Genomic DNA, 18,446 nt, shown 5'->3' with positions numbered 1-18,446 from the left:
TGCAGTGAGCCAAGATTGCACCATTGCGCTCCAGCATGGTTGACAGACTGAGACTCTGTCTCAAAAAACATAAAATAAAATAAGATGAGGAAATGGGGTATGAGAGCACACAGGCCAGAGTTTACAACTTAAATAGGGTAGTTAAGTTAGGTCTAACCGAGGTGATATTTGAGCATATTAATATCAATAAAATTCAACGATTATTTTAATGTTTTTACCTATATAAATTGGAAATATTAGTATTTTGCAAAGAAATCAGTAAAAAAATCTCAAATTATTTCAAGTATGTTATCCTATATAGTAATATCCATCGTGCTATTAGAAGAGGCACTGTTCTCTGCACTTTCCATTTAGTAACTTATTTAATCCTTGTATCAGTTAGGGTCCAGACAGGAGGAAAATCACATTGATTATTTTAATAGAGAAATTTAATAAAAACAATGACTAACTCTGTTGCTAACTGAAAAAATAATACAAAGGATCAGGGAGGTAACAACTACAGGCAAAAGCTACCACCCCTAGGACTATGGGAACAAAGGGAAAAGACTGGAATTATTAAAATTCAGAAGCTTGGAGGAAGGGTTCCACAGAGCTGAAACTCTGACGGACCTCTGAGGACAGAGTGCTGCTCAGCTGGTGCTGTTGTCTCTGAAGAGGGGTCCTGTGAGACTGCGACCCAAACTTTTGAGAAACAGGGTACCAGCCAACTGGTGCTGGTGTTATGAAGGGTTATGATGAGGTTAGTTCTGTGAGTGTTGGAAAAACTACAAACTGTATTCAACAGCTGCTACAGAAAGAAACTGCTGATGCTGGAGCAAAAAAAAAAAACCCTCTACAAGGGTGATGGTCAAAGTAACAAGAAAGCAGACAGGAAGTTCACAGGAAACAAGACAAAGTTGTAAGTCATTTCTTCCTCCTTCTCCTTGCAGCCTCCCTCTAGTGCCCTATACTTTTGAAACAGAAATGAGCTGCTAGCAAGGCAGAAATGTGATCTGCAGTCTTTGAACCAGCATCACAAAGCATAGAAGGGCGTATTTGGAACTGCGATTAAGAACTGGCATAATCCTTCAAAACCTATGAGCAACACAGATGGGAGAGCTAAGGTACAGAGTAGAGTAAACGTTTGGGTAATAAATATCCAAAGTTCCAAAAAGCTATTAAGTGAAGAGAGAGGAAACCGCACTGAAGGAAGCATATACTTTTAGACTGTTAATACTGTTATCTGTTTTAAATTACATGCAAATTATGGTGATCTTTTCAGTCCTGCTAAGATTTTGGTAGGAACAAGTATCAATATTAAAAAAGAATAAAATCACTCCTCATCATTTAGCAAACACACAGTTAATTCTCATTATTTGTGGTAGTTATGTTTTATAAAATCACTGCAAGCACTGAATTAGCGACTACTGAAACATTGTTCATAGGGAAAACCATGCACATACACACACCCCTCACATAGATTATTATATTCTTAAATCCTGAAAACAATTCATCCAGGGAGATTCTCCTTTCTTTATTTTACAAAAGAGAAATGAGGTGTATAAGTGTTAAGTGACTTGCGGAAGGCCATCCCAAAAACAGATGTCAGACTTGGGATTCAAACCCTATCCAACTGGCCCCCACAGCCAGACCTTCTTGCACTTCACTACACTGCCCTCTGCTGTCTCCGTCCTCTGGTCATCTCTTCATGAGAGGTGAAATCAAGGCAGTGTCACCTTGTTCAAGTTTAGCTGGGAATGTGCTTGCCAGAGGAGTCAAATTTTTTTGCAGCTTTGCGCATACACACAAATAACCAAGTAAGTGCCGCAAGTATAGATTTCAGGACTACAAGTAAACTTTAACAAGTAGGCAAATTCACAAATACAAAATCTGCAAATAATGAGGATCGATTGTACATATTCTTTCTGTAATTTCTGTAAAATATTACAGAAATTCCAAGGATTATGTCATTTCCTGAAATCTGCAAAAGAGAAAGAAATATACTTTATATTCTCCTTATATTTTCTTCACATTCCCAAACTCTATTTTATTTATATTGTTCTGGTTAGGTATTCAAAATTTAGTCACTGGTCAGTCAAAATATAGCAACAAAATGGTGTCAGTAATAAGTTAAATTTGGCTAAGTCTGCAGTTTCCAAAATGTTTTACCAATTCTCAGATCACACAGTTTTCCTGCTTATTTCAAGGACTTATTGACTCTGAGCAGCATGAATATGCAGAAACAAACACAACCGTGTAATAAAGAAGCTGAGGAAATGTGCATAGATTGCATAGTTGGAAAAGATGAAAAACAGAACACAAAAAGACAATTTCAAAAATATATTTTAAAATAAGACAAAAAATGTACCACGTCTGGAAATTAATTCAAGAAAAATAAAGACTTTTAAATAGTAAGGAAAACAATCCCATTTACGATAGCATCAAAGAGAATAAAACACTTGGGAATTAACTTAACCAAGGAGATGAAAGACTTGTACAATGAAAACTAAAAAATCAATGCTGGAAGAAATCAAAGACATAAATAAAAACACATCCCATGTTCATATATTGGAGGCCTAATATTGTTAAAATGTCAATACTACCCAAAGCAATCTACAGATTCAATGCAATCCCTATCAAAATCTCAATGACATTTTTTGCAGTAATAGAAAACCCTATCCCAAAATTCACATGGAATCTCAATGGACCCTGAATAGCCAAAATAATCTTGAAAAAGAACAAAGCTTGAAGACTCACACTTCCTGATTTCAAACTTACTACAAAGCTACAGTAATCAAAACAGTGCAGTCCTGAAATATAAACCAATGGAATAGAGACCAGGAAAAAAAAACTGGCATATATATGGTCTAATGATTTTTGGCAAGGGTTCCAAGACCAGTCAATGAGAAAAGGACAGTCTTTTCAAAAAATGGTACTAGGAAATCTGAATATCCACATGTGAAACAGTGAAGTTGGACCCTTACCTAACACCATAAACAAAAATTAACTCAAAATGGACCAAAGAAAAACCTAAATGTAAGACCTAAAACTATAAAACTCTCAGAAGACAGCATGAGGCAAAAGCTTTATGATACTGGACTTGACAATGAATTCTGAGATATGACACTAAAGCACAGGCAACAAAAGAAAACATGGAACTGGACTTGATGAAAATTGTAAAATGTTATACATTTTAAAAGACAATATTACAGTAAAATGGCAACCTATAAAGTGACAGAAAATATTTACAAATCATCTATCTGATGAGGATTAATATCCAGAATATACAGACAACTCCTAAAACTCAACAACAACAACAACAACAACAACAACAACAACAAAAACCCACAACTAGCCCAATTCAAAAATAGGCAAAGGAGCCGAACAGGTATTTCTCCAAGGAAGATATACAAATGGCCAATAAGCACATGAAAAGATGCTCAACGTCACTAATATTAGAGATATATAAGTCAAAACTATATAAGTACCACCTTACACCCACTAGGATGACTATTACTTTAAAAAAGAATGAAAAGAACAAGTATAGGTAAAGATGTGGAGAAATTAGAACTCTTGTTTTGTGCACAAATCGATGGAAATGTAAAATTGGTACAGCTACAGAAAACAATATGGCAGTTCCCCCAAAAAATTAAACATAGATTCCTACAAGATCCAGGAATCCCACTCCTGGGTATATACCCTAAAAAACTGAAAGCAGGGTCTCAAAGAGATACTTGTACACCCACGTTCGTAGCTAAATACACAACAGCTAAAACATGCAAGCAATCCAAGTGACATCAATAGATGAGTGGATAAGCAAAATGTGTATATACATACCACAAATATTATTCAGCCTTAAAAAGGAAGGAAATTCTAACATATGCTATGACATGGATGAACCTTAAGGTTCATTATGCTAAATGAACTAAGTCACAAAATGATAAATACTGTATTATTCCATTTAATGAGGTACTTAGGATAGTCAAAATCATAGTATCAAAAAGTAGAACAACAGTTGCCTAGGGCAGGAGGAAGGAAGAAATAGGAAGTTACTGTTTAACACGGTAGATAACACGGTAGAGTTTCATTTTAAAAGATAAGAGGCATGATGGACAGACAGTGGTGACAGTTGCACATTACGAATGTATTTAATACCACTGAACTAGACATTTAAAAATCATGACGATGGTGAATCTTCACAGGAGATAAAAAATAGTCAAGACAGTAAATTTTATGTGTATTTTACTACAATTAAAAAATTGAAAAATAAATGTGCACAAATTTTGTAATTTCAAAATAAGCATTAATAAATAATCATTTGTTTTGCTCTAACAATTCTCCTAAAAATTTAACCTAAAAGAATGTCATGGAAATATACTATGTGCATATGGACATCCATTATATGATGGAAGCATTGCAAAGCAGTAAGAAAAGGACGGTCTTTAAAGTACATGGTGCTGGGACAACTGGGTATCTACATAGAAAAAATAAAATTCGGTCCTTACCTGACTCTATAAGCAAAAATCAACACCAGTTTAATTACAGACCTAATGTAGAAGGCAATACCATAAAACTTTACAAAGATAACACAGCAGGATATCTTCACCATTTTGGTTAGGAAAGAATTTCTTAAGACAAAAACATTAGCCATGTAGGGAAAAGTTAATAAATTGGACTATATTAAAACTTAAAATGTCTACACAAAAAAAGAAAATCCTAAAGAGAGTGAAAAGATAAACCACAAAGCAAAAGAAAATATGTGCCTCATATATAACGGACAAAGGATAAGTATCCAAAATGTATAATGACCCCCATAAATCAATAAGAAAAAGAAAGAGAGCCCAAAAGACTTTAACAATCACTTCAGAGAACAGGAAATCCAAATGGCCAATAAACATATGAAAATGAGCTCAACCTCATTAGTAATCAGGGACGATATTACTTCACATCCATCAGGGCACAGACCAAAAAAAAGCAGTCCAGAAAAAAGATTCTATCAAGGTTAATTTAAAGATCCAAAATCAGATATGGTATGCTAGTTTCTTGGCCGTTCTTTATAAAACTTTGGCAGGATACTCTGAAATAAATTATGTAATATTACCTTATCTTTAAATGTGAATAAGCCATATCACAGATCTTTAAAATTTTAAGAGACTTTATAAAGCTCATGCCATACAACATACCAACTGGAAATAAAACATGCTTTACAAGCAAAAATAAAATATCTTGGCTGGATACGGTGGCTCACGCCTATAATCCCAGCACTTTGGGAGGCCAAGGCAGGCGGATAGCTTAAGCCCAGGAGTTGGGGACCAGCCTGGCCAACAAGGCGAAACTCCATCTGTACTAAAAAATACAAAAATTAGCTGGGTGTGGTGGCGGGCGCCTGTAATCCCAGCTACTCCAGAGGCTGAGGCATGAGAATCACTTGAACGTGGGAAGCGGAGGTTGCAGTGAGCCAAGATCGCGGCACTGCACTCCTGCCTGGGCGACAGAGTGAGACCCTGTCTCAAAAAAAAATTAAAATTAAAATTAAAAAATAAAATATCTTGATTTCCAGTACATTTCTTTAAAATTGAGATGCTAAAATGACAACATACAAAGAGAAATGAAATTTATTAACTTTGCTCACACTTTCCAAGAAAGGAGGAAGGGATGGAAGGAGGGATGATTCAAATACCTTCCCTTTCTAAAGAAAGCACCCAAATTAACTAGTATTTCAGCATTGATTTATAGGAAGAAATGTGAGCTGATAAGCTGGTAAATTGGAAAAGTTGATCATCTTATAAATTAAAAGAACAATAAAATATTGTTTTTATACTCCATATGTACATTCAGTAGTTATATCCTTACAGATAAAAAACACGTTAGTAAGAAACACAGGGATATAAAATAAATGCCCTGGTCTTGACATTTTTCTTCCCATTATCTTGAGATGAGATTATCACTTAAAAACTACTTCTGAAAATGATTCCTCTTTAAGGAAAAAAAATATATATTCACTGAATCGATTAGTTCTTTCGTTAAAATTTTTTCTGAAATTTCAAAACCATCTCAGTTCTCATTTTGGTACATAAAAGTGACAGATTTTTATAATAAAAAGGCAACATTTCATACAGTAACAGCAATAGCATCTTATATTCAAGCAGAAGTGTACCTTGACATAGAGACACTGGCAAAATAAGAATTAACTGCTTCTGTTACAGAGTTATGTTAAAGATCTGTGTGAATTTAAATACAGATTTACAAATAAGAAACATGGGAATAAAGTAATATGCCACTTTATCTAGAAGTCTATGTCAGCACATAAACAATAACTTTCTGGTAGAAAACAGAAAACTAAGAAGGAAAGTTTAAAACTTTAAAATTGTGCCAGAAAATATATTATAAAATAATTCACTAAATTACTAACATTTCCAATGTTGAATTATTTAGAATTGTTCAGGAAGGATTAATCAACATAATTAGACAAGTGAAAAAAACAAAGGTACAAATAATTGAAAGAAGAGAAAATCCTTAAGAAAATGAAAAAGAGAAACAGATAATGAATGGATAAATGGATGAATGGATGGATAGATGTGTGTAATAAAGTCAGTATAGCAAAATATGAACAGCTGTAGAATCTAGGTAGTTGATATGTGTATGTTCTCTATACAACTTTTTTTACATATCAACATTTTTATAGGATTGAAAAACTTCAATGTTGAGGGAAAAATAAACAATAAGAGCACTCAATAAGGTTAAGATATTATAGAATAGTAATTAATAGCTTTCTTATATCCAAACAATAATTGCAAAACATAATGGAAGAACTATCCCATTCAAAATAGTAGCTGGAAAGATAAACTATCAAGGCAAAAATTTAACAAGGAAATGCAGAACTTATATGAAAAAATATTAAAATTTTAAGAGATAATAGTTGTTTGCTGTTGTTGTTTGAGACGAGGTCTTGCTCTGTCACCAAGGCTGGAGTGCAGTGGCACAATCACAGCTCACTGCAGCCTCCACCAAGTTCAAGGGATCCTCCCACTTCAGCCTCTCCAGCAGCTGTGACCACAGGTGAGTGCCATCATGCCCAGCTAATTTTTTTTACTACTTTCCGTAGACATGGGGTCTCGCTATGTTGCCCAGGCTGTTCTTGAATTCCTGGGCTCAAGCAATCCTACTGCCTCAAACTTATAAAGTGCTGGGATTACAGGCATGAGTCACTGCACCTGGCCAGATAACAGTTTTTATTGAGGTTTTGGGGCAAGCAAAAATAGAGTTTGTTCATTCTGTTTATTTTCAACCTTTGTTTTCTAATAAATTTATTTTCTAATTTAAAAATACCTCTATGGATCAGGAAAAAGAATTAAATAAATGAAAAGCAATCTACATTGTGGAAAAAGGACCTCATATCCTATAAATCATTAAGGAAAATATAAATAACCAAAAATTTTAATAGACAAGTGAATAACACAGATGAATCCTGAAAAATTACACTCAACCAGTGGTGCTGATTTTGCCATCCAGGAGACATTTGGCAATGTCTGGAAGTATTTTAGGTTGTCACAAAGGGGTAGGGTCAGGGATGCATCCTACAGTGCATAGGACAGCCCTCCACAAAAAAGGATTATCCTGTCCAAAACGGCTGTAGTGCCAACACTGAGAAACCCTGTGCTAAGTGCAAAAAGCCATACATATTAATAATACATATTGTATGTTTCCACTTATTAAAAAATTCTAGAAAAGGCAAAATTACAGAGCCATTCCGAAAGCAAGTAAGGGCTATCTTGAGCTTGGTGTGGGAATAGAGACTGACTGCAAAATAGGCACATGAGAACTTTCTGGGGGTGACAGAAAGCTTCCAAAGCTGGATTGTAGTAATGGCTGCAAAACTGTACAGATTTACTAAAACTCACAAAATTATATGGGTGAATTTTGTGGTATATAAATTATACCTCAAAATAGAGCTTTTTTTTTTTTAATTGGGCAAATAACCAGGAATTCCACCAAAAAAAGATACCCAAATATTGAATAAGCACATAAAAAGGCACTCAACTTCATTAGTCATCAGGAAAATGTAAATAAAACCACTTACACTCAACAGAATGGCTAATAAAAAACATTAAAGATAATATTAATAACAATACCAAGTGTAAGTGAAGACACAGAGCAACTGGGAAAACTCCCATACCCTACTGATGGGAGTGTAAATTGGTACAACCGCTTTGGAAGATATGTATAACCTATGACCTAGAAAATTCCTTCCCGGTATATATCCAACAGCAATAATGGCACATGTGCACCAAAATGCACAAGAATATTCATGAATCGTATTTTTTGTTTTTTAATTTAAAAAATTTAAGGCTGGACATGGTGGCTCACACCTGTAATCTTAGCAATTTGGGAGGCCAAGGTGGGCAGATCACTTGAGCCTAAGAATTTGAGACCAGCCTGGGCAACATGGCAAAATCCCGTCTCTACAAAAAATATAAAAATTAGCTGGGCATGGTAGCAGGTGCCTACAGTCCCAGCTACTTGGGAGGCTGGGGTGGGAGGATCACCTGAGCCCGGGGAGTTGATCGCGCCACTGCACTCCAGCCTGGATGACAGAGGTGAGACTCTGTCTCAAGAAAAAATAATAATAATAAAACAAATAAAGATGGGGTCTCCCTATGTTGCCCAGGCTGGTCTTGAACTCCTGGGCTCAAGTGACCCTCCCACCTTGGCATCCCAAAGTGCTGGGATTACAGGCGTGAGCCCCTGCACCGGGCCGTGAATCATATTTTTAACATACAAAAAGTGAAAACAATCCAAATACTACAGAATGGATAAACTATAATATTTCATAAAATACCATAAAGCAAAGAAAAAGATCAAATTACTACTACATGCAACAACATGGATGAAACTCATTCATATAATGTTTGGCAAAAGAAGCCCAACACAAAGGAATATATTAAATGATTACGGGATTAAAAGAATCATGTAAATGATTATATGAAGCCCAAAAACATACCAATAAGACTGCAGTAGTCTGAGTAAGAGATGATAGCAGCTTTGACTAGTGAAATGACAGTGAAGAAAGAAAGAAGTATTTTTGAGAAATATTTAGTAGGTAGAATTAACAGGCCTTGGTGTTTAATTAGGTTTGGTGGGGAAGGCAGCAACAGGTGTTAAAAATGACCTCTAGGTCTCTGGCCTATGCAACTGGTAGATGGAAGTGGTAATTACTGAGTGGGAAGACAGAAGGAGCAAATTTGTGACTGACATCATGAGCTGAATTAGTTCATGTTTTGGACTTGCAGTTTAAGGTATCTGTGAGACATCCAAGCAGAAATCTCTAATAGACAGTTGGATGTGTGGATCTGGAGTTCAAAAGGGAGGTCTTAGGGTAAAGATAGAAATTGCATTTAGATGGTAATTGAAGCCATGGGAGAAGACCGGTTCTCCTAAGAAAAGGAGAAGGTGGCCTATACCCAAGCCCTGTGGAATTCCCACACCTTAAAGTCAGAAAGAGGAAGAACCAGCAAAGGAGTGTGACGAACAGACACAGAGGTGGAAGGAAAATCAAGAGTATGGTGACTTAAAAGCCAAAAGACGGGCCAGGTGCGATGGCTCACACCTGTAATCCCAGCACTTTGGGAGGCCGAGGTGGGTGGATCACGAGGTCAAGAGATCGCGACCATCCTGGCCAACATGGTGAAACCCTGTCTCTACTAAAAAAAAAAAAAAAATAGAAAAAATTAGCCGGGCGTGGTAGCAGGCACCTGTAGTCCCACCTACTCGGGAGGCTGAAGCAGGAGAATGGCGTGAACCCGGGAGGCAGAGCTTGCAGTGAGCTGAGATCGCGCCACTGCACTCCAGCCTGGGCGACAGAGCGAGACTCCATCTCAAAAAAAAAAAAAAAAAAAAAAGGCCAAAAGATGAACTTTTTAAAGGAAAGAATGGCCAAGTATCTCAAATGGTAATGACAGGTCAAGTAAGATGGTAAGTGTCCCCTGAATTTAGGGACATGAAGAATCTTAAGACCATGGCAAGAGTCATTATTGGGGGAAGTGGTGGGTGGAGGCTGTCAAATAAATAATACAAGAAAATGTCACAGAACTGACGGACATAAGTCTTTGGATTGAAAGGACTAACCAAGAGCACAGCAAAACGAAAGAAGAAGAAAAGACCTACATCAAAGTACATCACCACGAACAGAGGATAAAAGAAAATCCTAAAGGCTATTAAGAGAAAAAGATGGCAAAGGATCCAGGAAGCCAAATGGCATCAGACATTCAACAGCAACTCTTGCAGCCAAAAGATAATGAATGGAAGAAAGTCTTCAAAACTAACAAATTCTAAATCTTAAAAATTCTTTAAAAACTTACTTTTGAACTAGAATTATATATATTAAGTTGTGACCTTATAATAAAGACATATTTAGACAGGCAAGTTCTTAAAAAATATGTTTTCCATGGATCCTTTCTCAGAAGGCTACTAAAGGTTGTACACAACAAAAACAAGGAGGAAATTCTAACAGGAAAAACAAAGTATTTAAAACATCCTTGAAGTAGTTTGTGTTCCCACTTCTAGGGAAAAAAACTGTAACTCATTATTAAGATAGTAAAAAAGACCTAAACAGAGATAAAACATGCACAGGTGGGAAGACTCAATATCAAAGAGAGGTTAATTTTTCCAAAACTGATTTATAAATTCAATGAAATCTCTCCAAAAAAACACAGATTTTTTTGTGGCACTCAACCAGGCTAACTGGAAAATGTACATAGAAGCCCTAAGGGCCAACAATACTACTAAACTATGTTGAAGAAGCAGCAGAAACTTATTTTAATGCTTTCCTAATTAAGACAGTGGGATACTGGTATAGGAATAGACAAATAGATCAATGAAGAGAACAGAGAATGCAGAAACAGACACATGCTACGTAACAGGGCACTGCAGAGCAGTGGGGAATTATTTTTCTTCCCAGCAAATAGTTCTGGGACAATTGTGTATCCATATGGGGAAAAAAATGAAACTGGACCCCTACCTCATACCATTTACAAAAATCTATTCTAGGTAGATTATAGATCTAATTGTTAAAGAAAAGCAAAATCATAAAGCTTTTAGAAGATAATATAGAAGATTATCTTCATGATCACACATTAGGAAGAAATGTCTTAAACATAACACAAAAAGCATCAACTGTAAAGGAAAAAACTGACAAATTGGACCATGTTAAAGAATTCAAAAAAAGACACTACAGTGAGAATGAAAAGACAGGTCTCAGAATGAGACTATATTAGCAATAACTATCACCAGCAAATGGTTAAAATTCAAAACACATATATTGTACACACACACAATCAACATATAAACAAAAAGACTTCAATAGAAAAATGAATAAGAGACTTGAACACAAAAGAAGAAATTCAAATTACCAAAAACATATTAAAAGAATTACTTTTAGTAATCTGTGAAAGGTGAATTAAATGCACAATGAGAAATGTAACACATTATCAGCCTGTCAAAACTTTAAAATTCTGACAATATTAAATGCTAGCAAAGATGCAGAGCAAGGAAATTTTTTTTTTTTTTTTTTTTTGAGACGGAGTCTTGCTCTTTCGCCCAGGCTGGAGTGCAGTGGTGCGATCTCGGCTCACTGCAAGCTCCTCCTCCCGGATTCACGCCATTCTCCTGCCTCAGCCTCCCGAGTAGCTGGGACTACAGGCGCCTGCCACCACGCCCGGCTAATTTTTTGTATTTTTAGTAGAGACGGGGTTTCACCGTGTTAGCCAGGATGGTCTCGATCTCCTGACTTCGTGATCCACCCGCCTCGGCCTCCCAAAGTGCTGGGAATACAGGCATGAGCCACCGCGCCTGGCAGGGCAAGGAAATTCTTAAACTGCTGGTGGGAATGTAAACTGGTATAATTAGTTTGGCATCATCTGGTAAAATTAAAGATACATTACCCTATAACCTAGCAATTCCATTCCTGGATTAACTCTTAGTGAAACTCATGTATATGTGCAACTACCGTTTTGTGTAAGAGCCAAAAACTGGAAGCAACCAATATATCCATTAATTGTACAATAGTAAATAATTGGTGATATCATCATATAATAGAATACAATGCTACAACGAAAAAGAACTACAGCTCTATGTGATAAAGATGAACCTCACAAACACAATACTGACTTTGAAAGAGGCAAGACACAAAAGAATATGTTCAATATGATTCCATTCATATAAAGTTCAAGTGCATACAAAACTAAATTTATAACATTTAGGGATATAATCCTAGATAGTAAATGATTAAGAAAAGCAAATAAATGAATAACTTAAAGATAGGATAGTGGTTTCCTTTAGGGAGAGAGAAGATATTAGATACAGAAAGGAGGCAAGAGGGATTCTCGGATGTTAGCAGAATTCCTTGACACTGACAGTTGTTAATAATAATTCACTTTATTATCTGCTAAATGTATATGTTTCCATACTTTTTAATACAAAGATTATATATTTTACTATTTTTTAAAAGGCACACAGCCATCAGTTGTCATATAAAAACTACTTTCATCCAGCACACAGCCAAGAGTTTAGTTTCAACTGGTTTAATAGATAAAATAGCTTTCTAGAAATGCAATTCAATTCATAATCTTATGTCATTCTTTTTTTCTGTTAAAAACAAGAGAAATCCAGCAGGGGGTGAGGGGCAGTGGCTCATGCCTCTAATCCCAACACTTTGGGAGGCGAAGGCAGGCGGATCACCTGAGGTCAGGAAAGACCACCCTGGCAAACATGGTGAAACCCCGTCTCTACTAAAAATACAAAAAATTAGCCTGGCACGGTGGTGCGTGCCTGTAATCCCAACTGCTCCGGAGGCTGAGGCAGGAGAATTGCTTGAACCTGGGAGGCGGAGGTTGCAGTGAGCCGAGATTGCGCCACGGCACTGCAGCCTGGGCGACAGAGAGGGACTCCATCTCAAAACAAAACAAAACAAAAACAAAACAACAACAACAAAAAAAGAGAAACCCAAAGATAAAATATTGTGAAGGATATTACATATCTTCATTTATATGTCAAATAATACTATTTTTAAAAGAGAAAATAAATTTAAAGTAGTGAAGCTTTTTCAGGCAAGGAAGTAACTGTTAAATGTGTACAGTGCTGGACTGAGTGGAAGGAATACAACAAGTACACGATGGAAGAATGACTCAGACTAAATACACAACATGATTACCTATAGGTTACACATCCCAAATCTGAAAATCTAATCTGAAATGCTCCAAAATCTGAAACTTTCTGAGTGCTAACATGACATGATGTTCAAAGGAAATGATCACTAGAGCATTTTCAATTTCAGATGTTCAATAACTAAGTATAATGCAAATATTCCAAAATCCAAAAAATTCCAAAATCCAAAACACTTCTGGTCCCAAGCATTTGGGAAATGGGATACTCAACCTCATCTCTATTTACAATATAATCTTTGTAACAGTTACTAATTTCTGTAAGCAAATGATAGTTAGAATCAAGTTTATAAACAGTTTTCTACTACATACTACTACGTACTATGTTAAGGTTCCATAGCTTTTTCTTCCAAATATAAGGAAGTTTATAAATCCTCAATTTCTATGGAATCTTGAAAAACAAAAACTTTTAGAAAAAAGAGGCCATAAGAAGTCAGATAAGTTTTAATTTCAAATTTTATTTTTTAAAAAACTCATACCCTACTCCTTAGAAGCAGAGTAGTGAAATGAAAAAAGAAAAAATAGTGCCAGCCCGTGCTCTTCAAATATCATACTAAAATACAGTCATCAAGATCACAGAAATTCTCCTTGACACAATTTTATAGTGCTCAAATAACTACATGAAATAAGACTCTTGTTCTTCAGAAATTTTTCAATTAATGTCTCAGTATAGGAAGATAGATCACATTTTGCAGAAAGTGTCATGAAAGAATAACACAGGGCTTTAGTATCTCCACACAGTCTGCCCATGCCATTAGAAACCAACAAAATGCTTTATTATCTTCTTGCTTCCTTTTCCTATCTCATCCCAAATTTTGCATCTATGAGCTCTAAATGTAATAACAGTAATTTCTACCATTTACTGAGCCCTTTCCATGTGCCTTATATTATCTTCTTCAATCCTCACACTGAGGATGTCTTATGGATGAGCAAAGTTAGGCATAGGACAAATAAGAAACTTGCTCAAGGTCATATGCTGCTATTGAGTGAGAGAGCTAAGTTATATTCCAACTCCAGAGCCAGTGCTCTTACTACTAAGCTGTTTATATTCGATAAAACTTATTTACACCATGAAAACTGCCCATAATCACCTACCACCTTCTAACTACAAGATTCTAGGTGCCTTGAGCATTTATTTTTGCCTTTCCAGGCTAATTACATACTCGCAGGACTTTAATGGGTGAAAGAATCTAAACTCCTAAGAAAGTTAATATTATGGCTAAGAAAACGGAGGTCCAGAGAAGTTAAGTGTTTTGTCCAGGATTACAACGCTGGTTTGTGACAGCCAGCACTAAAACACAACTCTTGATTCCCAGGAGTGATCTTCCCACTACGAAGCCTTGCATCTTATGAAGCTCTTGCTGAAGCCCATACTCTACCCTCCACACAAATAACAAAGCTTATTTTGCCAACTTCCACAGCCTATGATAGCTTCCACGACAGCATTCATATGCAGACAAAACACATTCTTTCATTTCAACAAATAAACAGACACATCACTATACGCTAAGGCAGTGAATGAACCCAAATATGTATCATAATTTTGGCCCTTAATTTTATTATAGAAACATAAACATATTAACTGTAGTAAGTGACAAGTGCTATAATAGCCATGTGAACAACGTGTTCTGAAAGCACACAGAGAGGAGTAGATATTTTAGCCTGGATAAAGAATGAGGACTGGGGTTTTGACAAGATGCATTTGAGGCAGGGCAGAGGCAGAAGTGTAATGGTGCTTAGAAAGTAGTAGGCAGCCGGGGACGGTGGCTCACGCCTGTAATCCTAGCACTTTGGGAGGCCGAGGCGGGCGGATCACCTGAGGTCGGGAGTTCAAGACCAGCCTGACCAACATGGAGAAACCCTGTCTCTACTAAAAATACAAAATTAGCCGGGCATGGTGGCGTATGCCTGTAAACCCAGCTACTACGGGAGGCTGAGGCAGGAGAATCGCTTGAACCCGGGAGGGGGAGGGTGCGGTGAGCCGAGATCGCGCTATTGCACTCCAGCCTGGGCAAAAGGGGCGAAACTCCGTCTCAAAAAAAAAGAAAGTAGTAGGCAAAATGCTCTCATTTCTACCAGTGACTGTTAAAATAAAAAACAATACTAAATATGGGCTCAGAAGACCTGAGTTCAAGTCTAGGCTGAGACTCATGTGACTGTGAACAATTTCAATATCTTCATCTGTGAAATGTGGATACTCATACTGACCTGCCTACCTCACAAGATTTTTGTGGGGGCCAAATTATTTGAAAGTACTTAAAAACTTCAAAGTCCTGTATAAACATAAGTTATTTTCTTACGTTTTCACTTCTAGGCAACCCTGTGGGCCCTTCCCCTAAACGCTGTCTCATAAAAAATTCGCCCTTCAGGATGAAAATACTCCAATGACATCATTCATATGTTCCTTAGGAGATATTAAATAGTTAACATTAATGCCTTCAGGTTGAAACGCCAAGCCTCTTTCTATTGAAATAAATACATGCGTGTGTGTTTTTAATTGCTTAAGCGCTGATACTGACTTCTAGTCAATGCTTACCATAAATATATTTAAAACTAGTACCACATGAAGGTTTTTTGGAAATTTTGTCAGAAATTCCATTCTATTTTATAGTATGCTGTCAAGCAACTAACTCAAGAAGAGACTGCAAGTAGCAATCACTTTGATCCCAACTAGTTCTGTATTAGCTCTAGATACAACCAAATATATACCCTGGACCCTAAAAACAGAACTGTTGGAGTACAAGCATGCACGCGAATGCAGTCAGTAGACAAATCCACTGCAAAGTGCAATGACTTTCTCATTCTAAAATACTTGAAGGGCACAACCAGACCCCTCCTATAAATTAAAGAACACTCTCATTTCCTTTGAAGTTCGAAAGAGTAGACTTTATAACCCTGTCTCCCTTTCCAATCGCTCTTTAAACTCCATCCAGGCCCCATTTTGTTCCACCGTAAACCCGACTTCTTAGCTACTCCTTGGATGATCAGCCAAGTAAAGTTGCATCGAACCGTAACAGTCAAAAGAAGGACAGGATAGGGACCAGGGGAGCAGATGTCCTCCCGCCACTCCAGGCCAGTGGCTGTTTTATCTTCGCAGTACAACTTCCCGTTTTCCCCCTCTTACCTTGTACACTTTCCCAAAGGCTCCGTCGCCCAGTTCTCCTATAATCTCCCAAAAGTCTTCGGGGTTCAGGTCCCTCTTCACGTGTTCGTACTGCTTCTTCTTCTTCTCGCTCCCCAACTTGAAGATCTTACGGAAATTGAAGAAGGACATTTTTCCTCCCAACACAGAGTTCCTTGCACTTAAGGACTAAAAACAATAAAAGGCAAAGTTTCTCTTCCCTGCTCTCCCGCGCGAGCCCGGCTGGCGGCGGCGGGCGCGGCGTCCCTCGGCCCCCGCAGCTCCGGTCGGGCGGTCCCGGGAGAAGGCGGGGCGGCGACCCGGGCTCCGGCCCGCGGTGGGGGTGCTGCGCGAGCGGCCCCTCCGCCGAGCCCGGCCCGCGAGCCGCGCGGTGGGCGCCTCGCCTCCGGCCCACCCTCCGGGAGCGGCACCTGGCCGCAAGCTCGCTCCCACCCGGCCTGGTCCGACGGGTCCGAGCGGTCAGGACTCCCGCGGCGGCGGCTTAGGCCCGTGTCACGGCGAGTCTCCAGGGGCGGCGGCCACTCCGGGAGAGAGAAGCGGCCGGCGGCCTCGGAGGCGGGCAGTCGAGAAGCCGAGCCCTCCCGCCTCGGGCCGCGAGCCTAGGGTCTCCGCCGCCGCCGTCCGCTCCCGCGGCGCAAGGCCCGCGCGTCCCCTCGGGTCTGGGGCGCCGCCGCCGCCTCCGCCGCCTGTCTCCCTCCCCAGCCCACACAGCCTCGGCCTGGAGCGCGCGCCGACGCCGACTCCGTAGCGCGCCCGCGCGCTTTCCCGGCTGCGCGCCCGCCCGGTCACGCGCCCTGCTCACCGCGCGCTCGCGTGGGGGCGTCCCCTCTGGCCCCGCGCACGCGCGCTACGTCCCTCAGACTGGCTGCCCCCGAGGGTTCGCGTGAGCGGAGCACGGGGCTCGGGGTGCGGGGGGCTGGTGTGATGGACGCATTTGTTCTTTGGTCCCTGACGATTGCTTCTCATTTGCCCTCCAAGCCCCAAATCCTGTCAGTCCACGGCCTTGGTGGAGCGGCCCCCGTGGGACGACCCTGTTGATTGTGCTAGCGGATGTTGTCTCCATTCTGGATCTGGGAAAAACTGTGGAGTGAAAGCCGGACCTGTTAGGGTTGGGACCTGAAAGCGGACTTTTTCGCTCTCAGACGGGCCCCAGGTACAATGAGGGGGGAGTTTGTGTGGTGGTTGTGAGCTTGAGCTTTGGAGAGAGAGATCTGTGACCTTGGGCAGGTGACCTCTCCGAGCCTCGGTTTCCTCGCCGTAAAATGAAGATCCTAATAGTCCCTACCAGAAGGTTGTGAATGAGGCAATAGATGGAAGCCCTTTGCGCGGCCCCTGCACCCGTAAACGCTCAATCTTAGTTCTTACTCTTGTTGTTTTAAGTGTGCAGGCAAGATAGACACAGATACATAAAAACTGTTTAAGACCACTTCTCTTTTTTTTCTTTCTTTCTTTCTTTTTTTTTTTTTTTTTTTGAGACGGAGTCTCGATCTGTCGCCCAGGCTGGAGTGCAGTGGCGCGAACTAGGCTCACTGCAAGCTCCGCCTCCCGGCTTCACGCTATTCTCCTGCCTCAGCCTCCCGAGTAGCTGGAACTACAGGCGCCCGCCACCACGCCCCGCTAATTTTTTTGTATTTTTAGTGGACACGGGGTTTCACCGTGTTAGCCAGGAGGGTCTCGATCTCCTGACCTCGTGATCCGCCCGCCTCGGCCTCCCAAAGTACTGGCGTGAGCCACCGCGCCGGGCCCCCACTTCTCAACTGATGACTGCGACACTCCCTTGAGGGTAAAACTAACTTCTGGCCACCTCCACAACTGTAAACCTGGTGTCACTCTTGGTGACTCCACCTCAGCTAAGGCCCCCACTTCCTGATCTGCCTCCAGCCCCCTTGGGCAGCACTCCCTTGTGGGGCAGTGTGGGCGTTGGCTGGAATCCGTCAGGTGGTGACCTACCTTCCCCTCCTCCACCAGACGGGAGCTCTTTCAGGCCAGTGGTTTGTTGCTCATCAAGATATCCAAGTACCCGGCAACATTCCTGGCATATAATAGGAAGGCAGATCTGGTGAATGAATGAATGAATGGCGGTATCTGGAGCAGAGACAATGTATGTA

The 18,446-nt window shown here is 39.5% G+C and overlaps 1 protein-coding gene across 4 annotated transcripts in view; it reads right to left on the bottom strand.

The window, feature by feature from the left end:
• SLK (STE20 like kinase) overlaps positions 1-17,082 on the bottom strand; it is a 67,809-nt gene extending 50,727 nt beyond the window's left edge. For 2 of the 4 annotated variants that reach the window (XM_508017.7, XM_001137318.6), the window contains exon 1: positions 16,321-17,082. In XM_508017.7, coding sequence (XP_508017.3) covers positions 16,321-16,470 — 150 coding nt within the window. In that variant the 5' untranslated portion in view covers positions 16,471-17,082. The remainder of the gene's footprint in view (positions 1-16,320) is intronic. The other 2 variants (XR_010146714.1, XM_063781157.1) reach the window with 2 other exon arrangements.
• Between the last annotated feature and the right edge of the window lie 1,364 nt (positions 17,083-18,446).

Source organism: Pan troglodytes, chromosome 8 (genome assembly GCF_028858775.2).
Source record: "Pan troglodytes isolate AG18354 chromosome 8, NHGRI_mPanTro3-v2.0_pri, whole genome shotgun sequence".
Lineage (NCBI taxonomy): Eukaryota > Metazoa > Chordata > Mammalia > Primates > Hominidae > Pan > Pan troglodytes.
The sequence above is the reverse complement of the archived record's forward strand: the minus strand, read 5'-3'. Positions and strand labels throughout refer to the sequence as shown.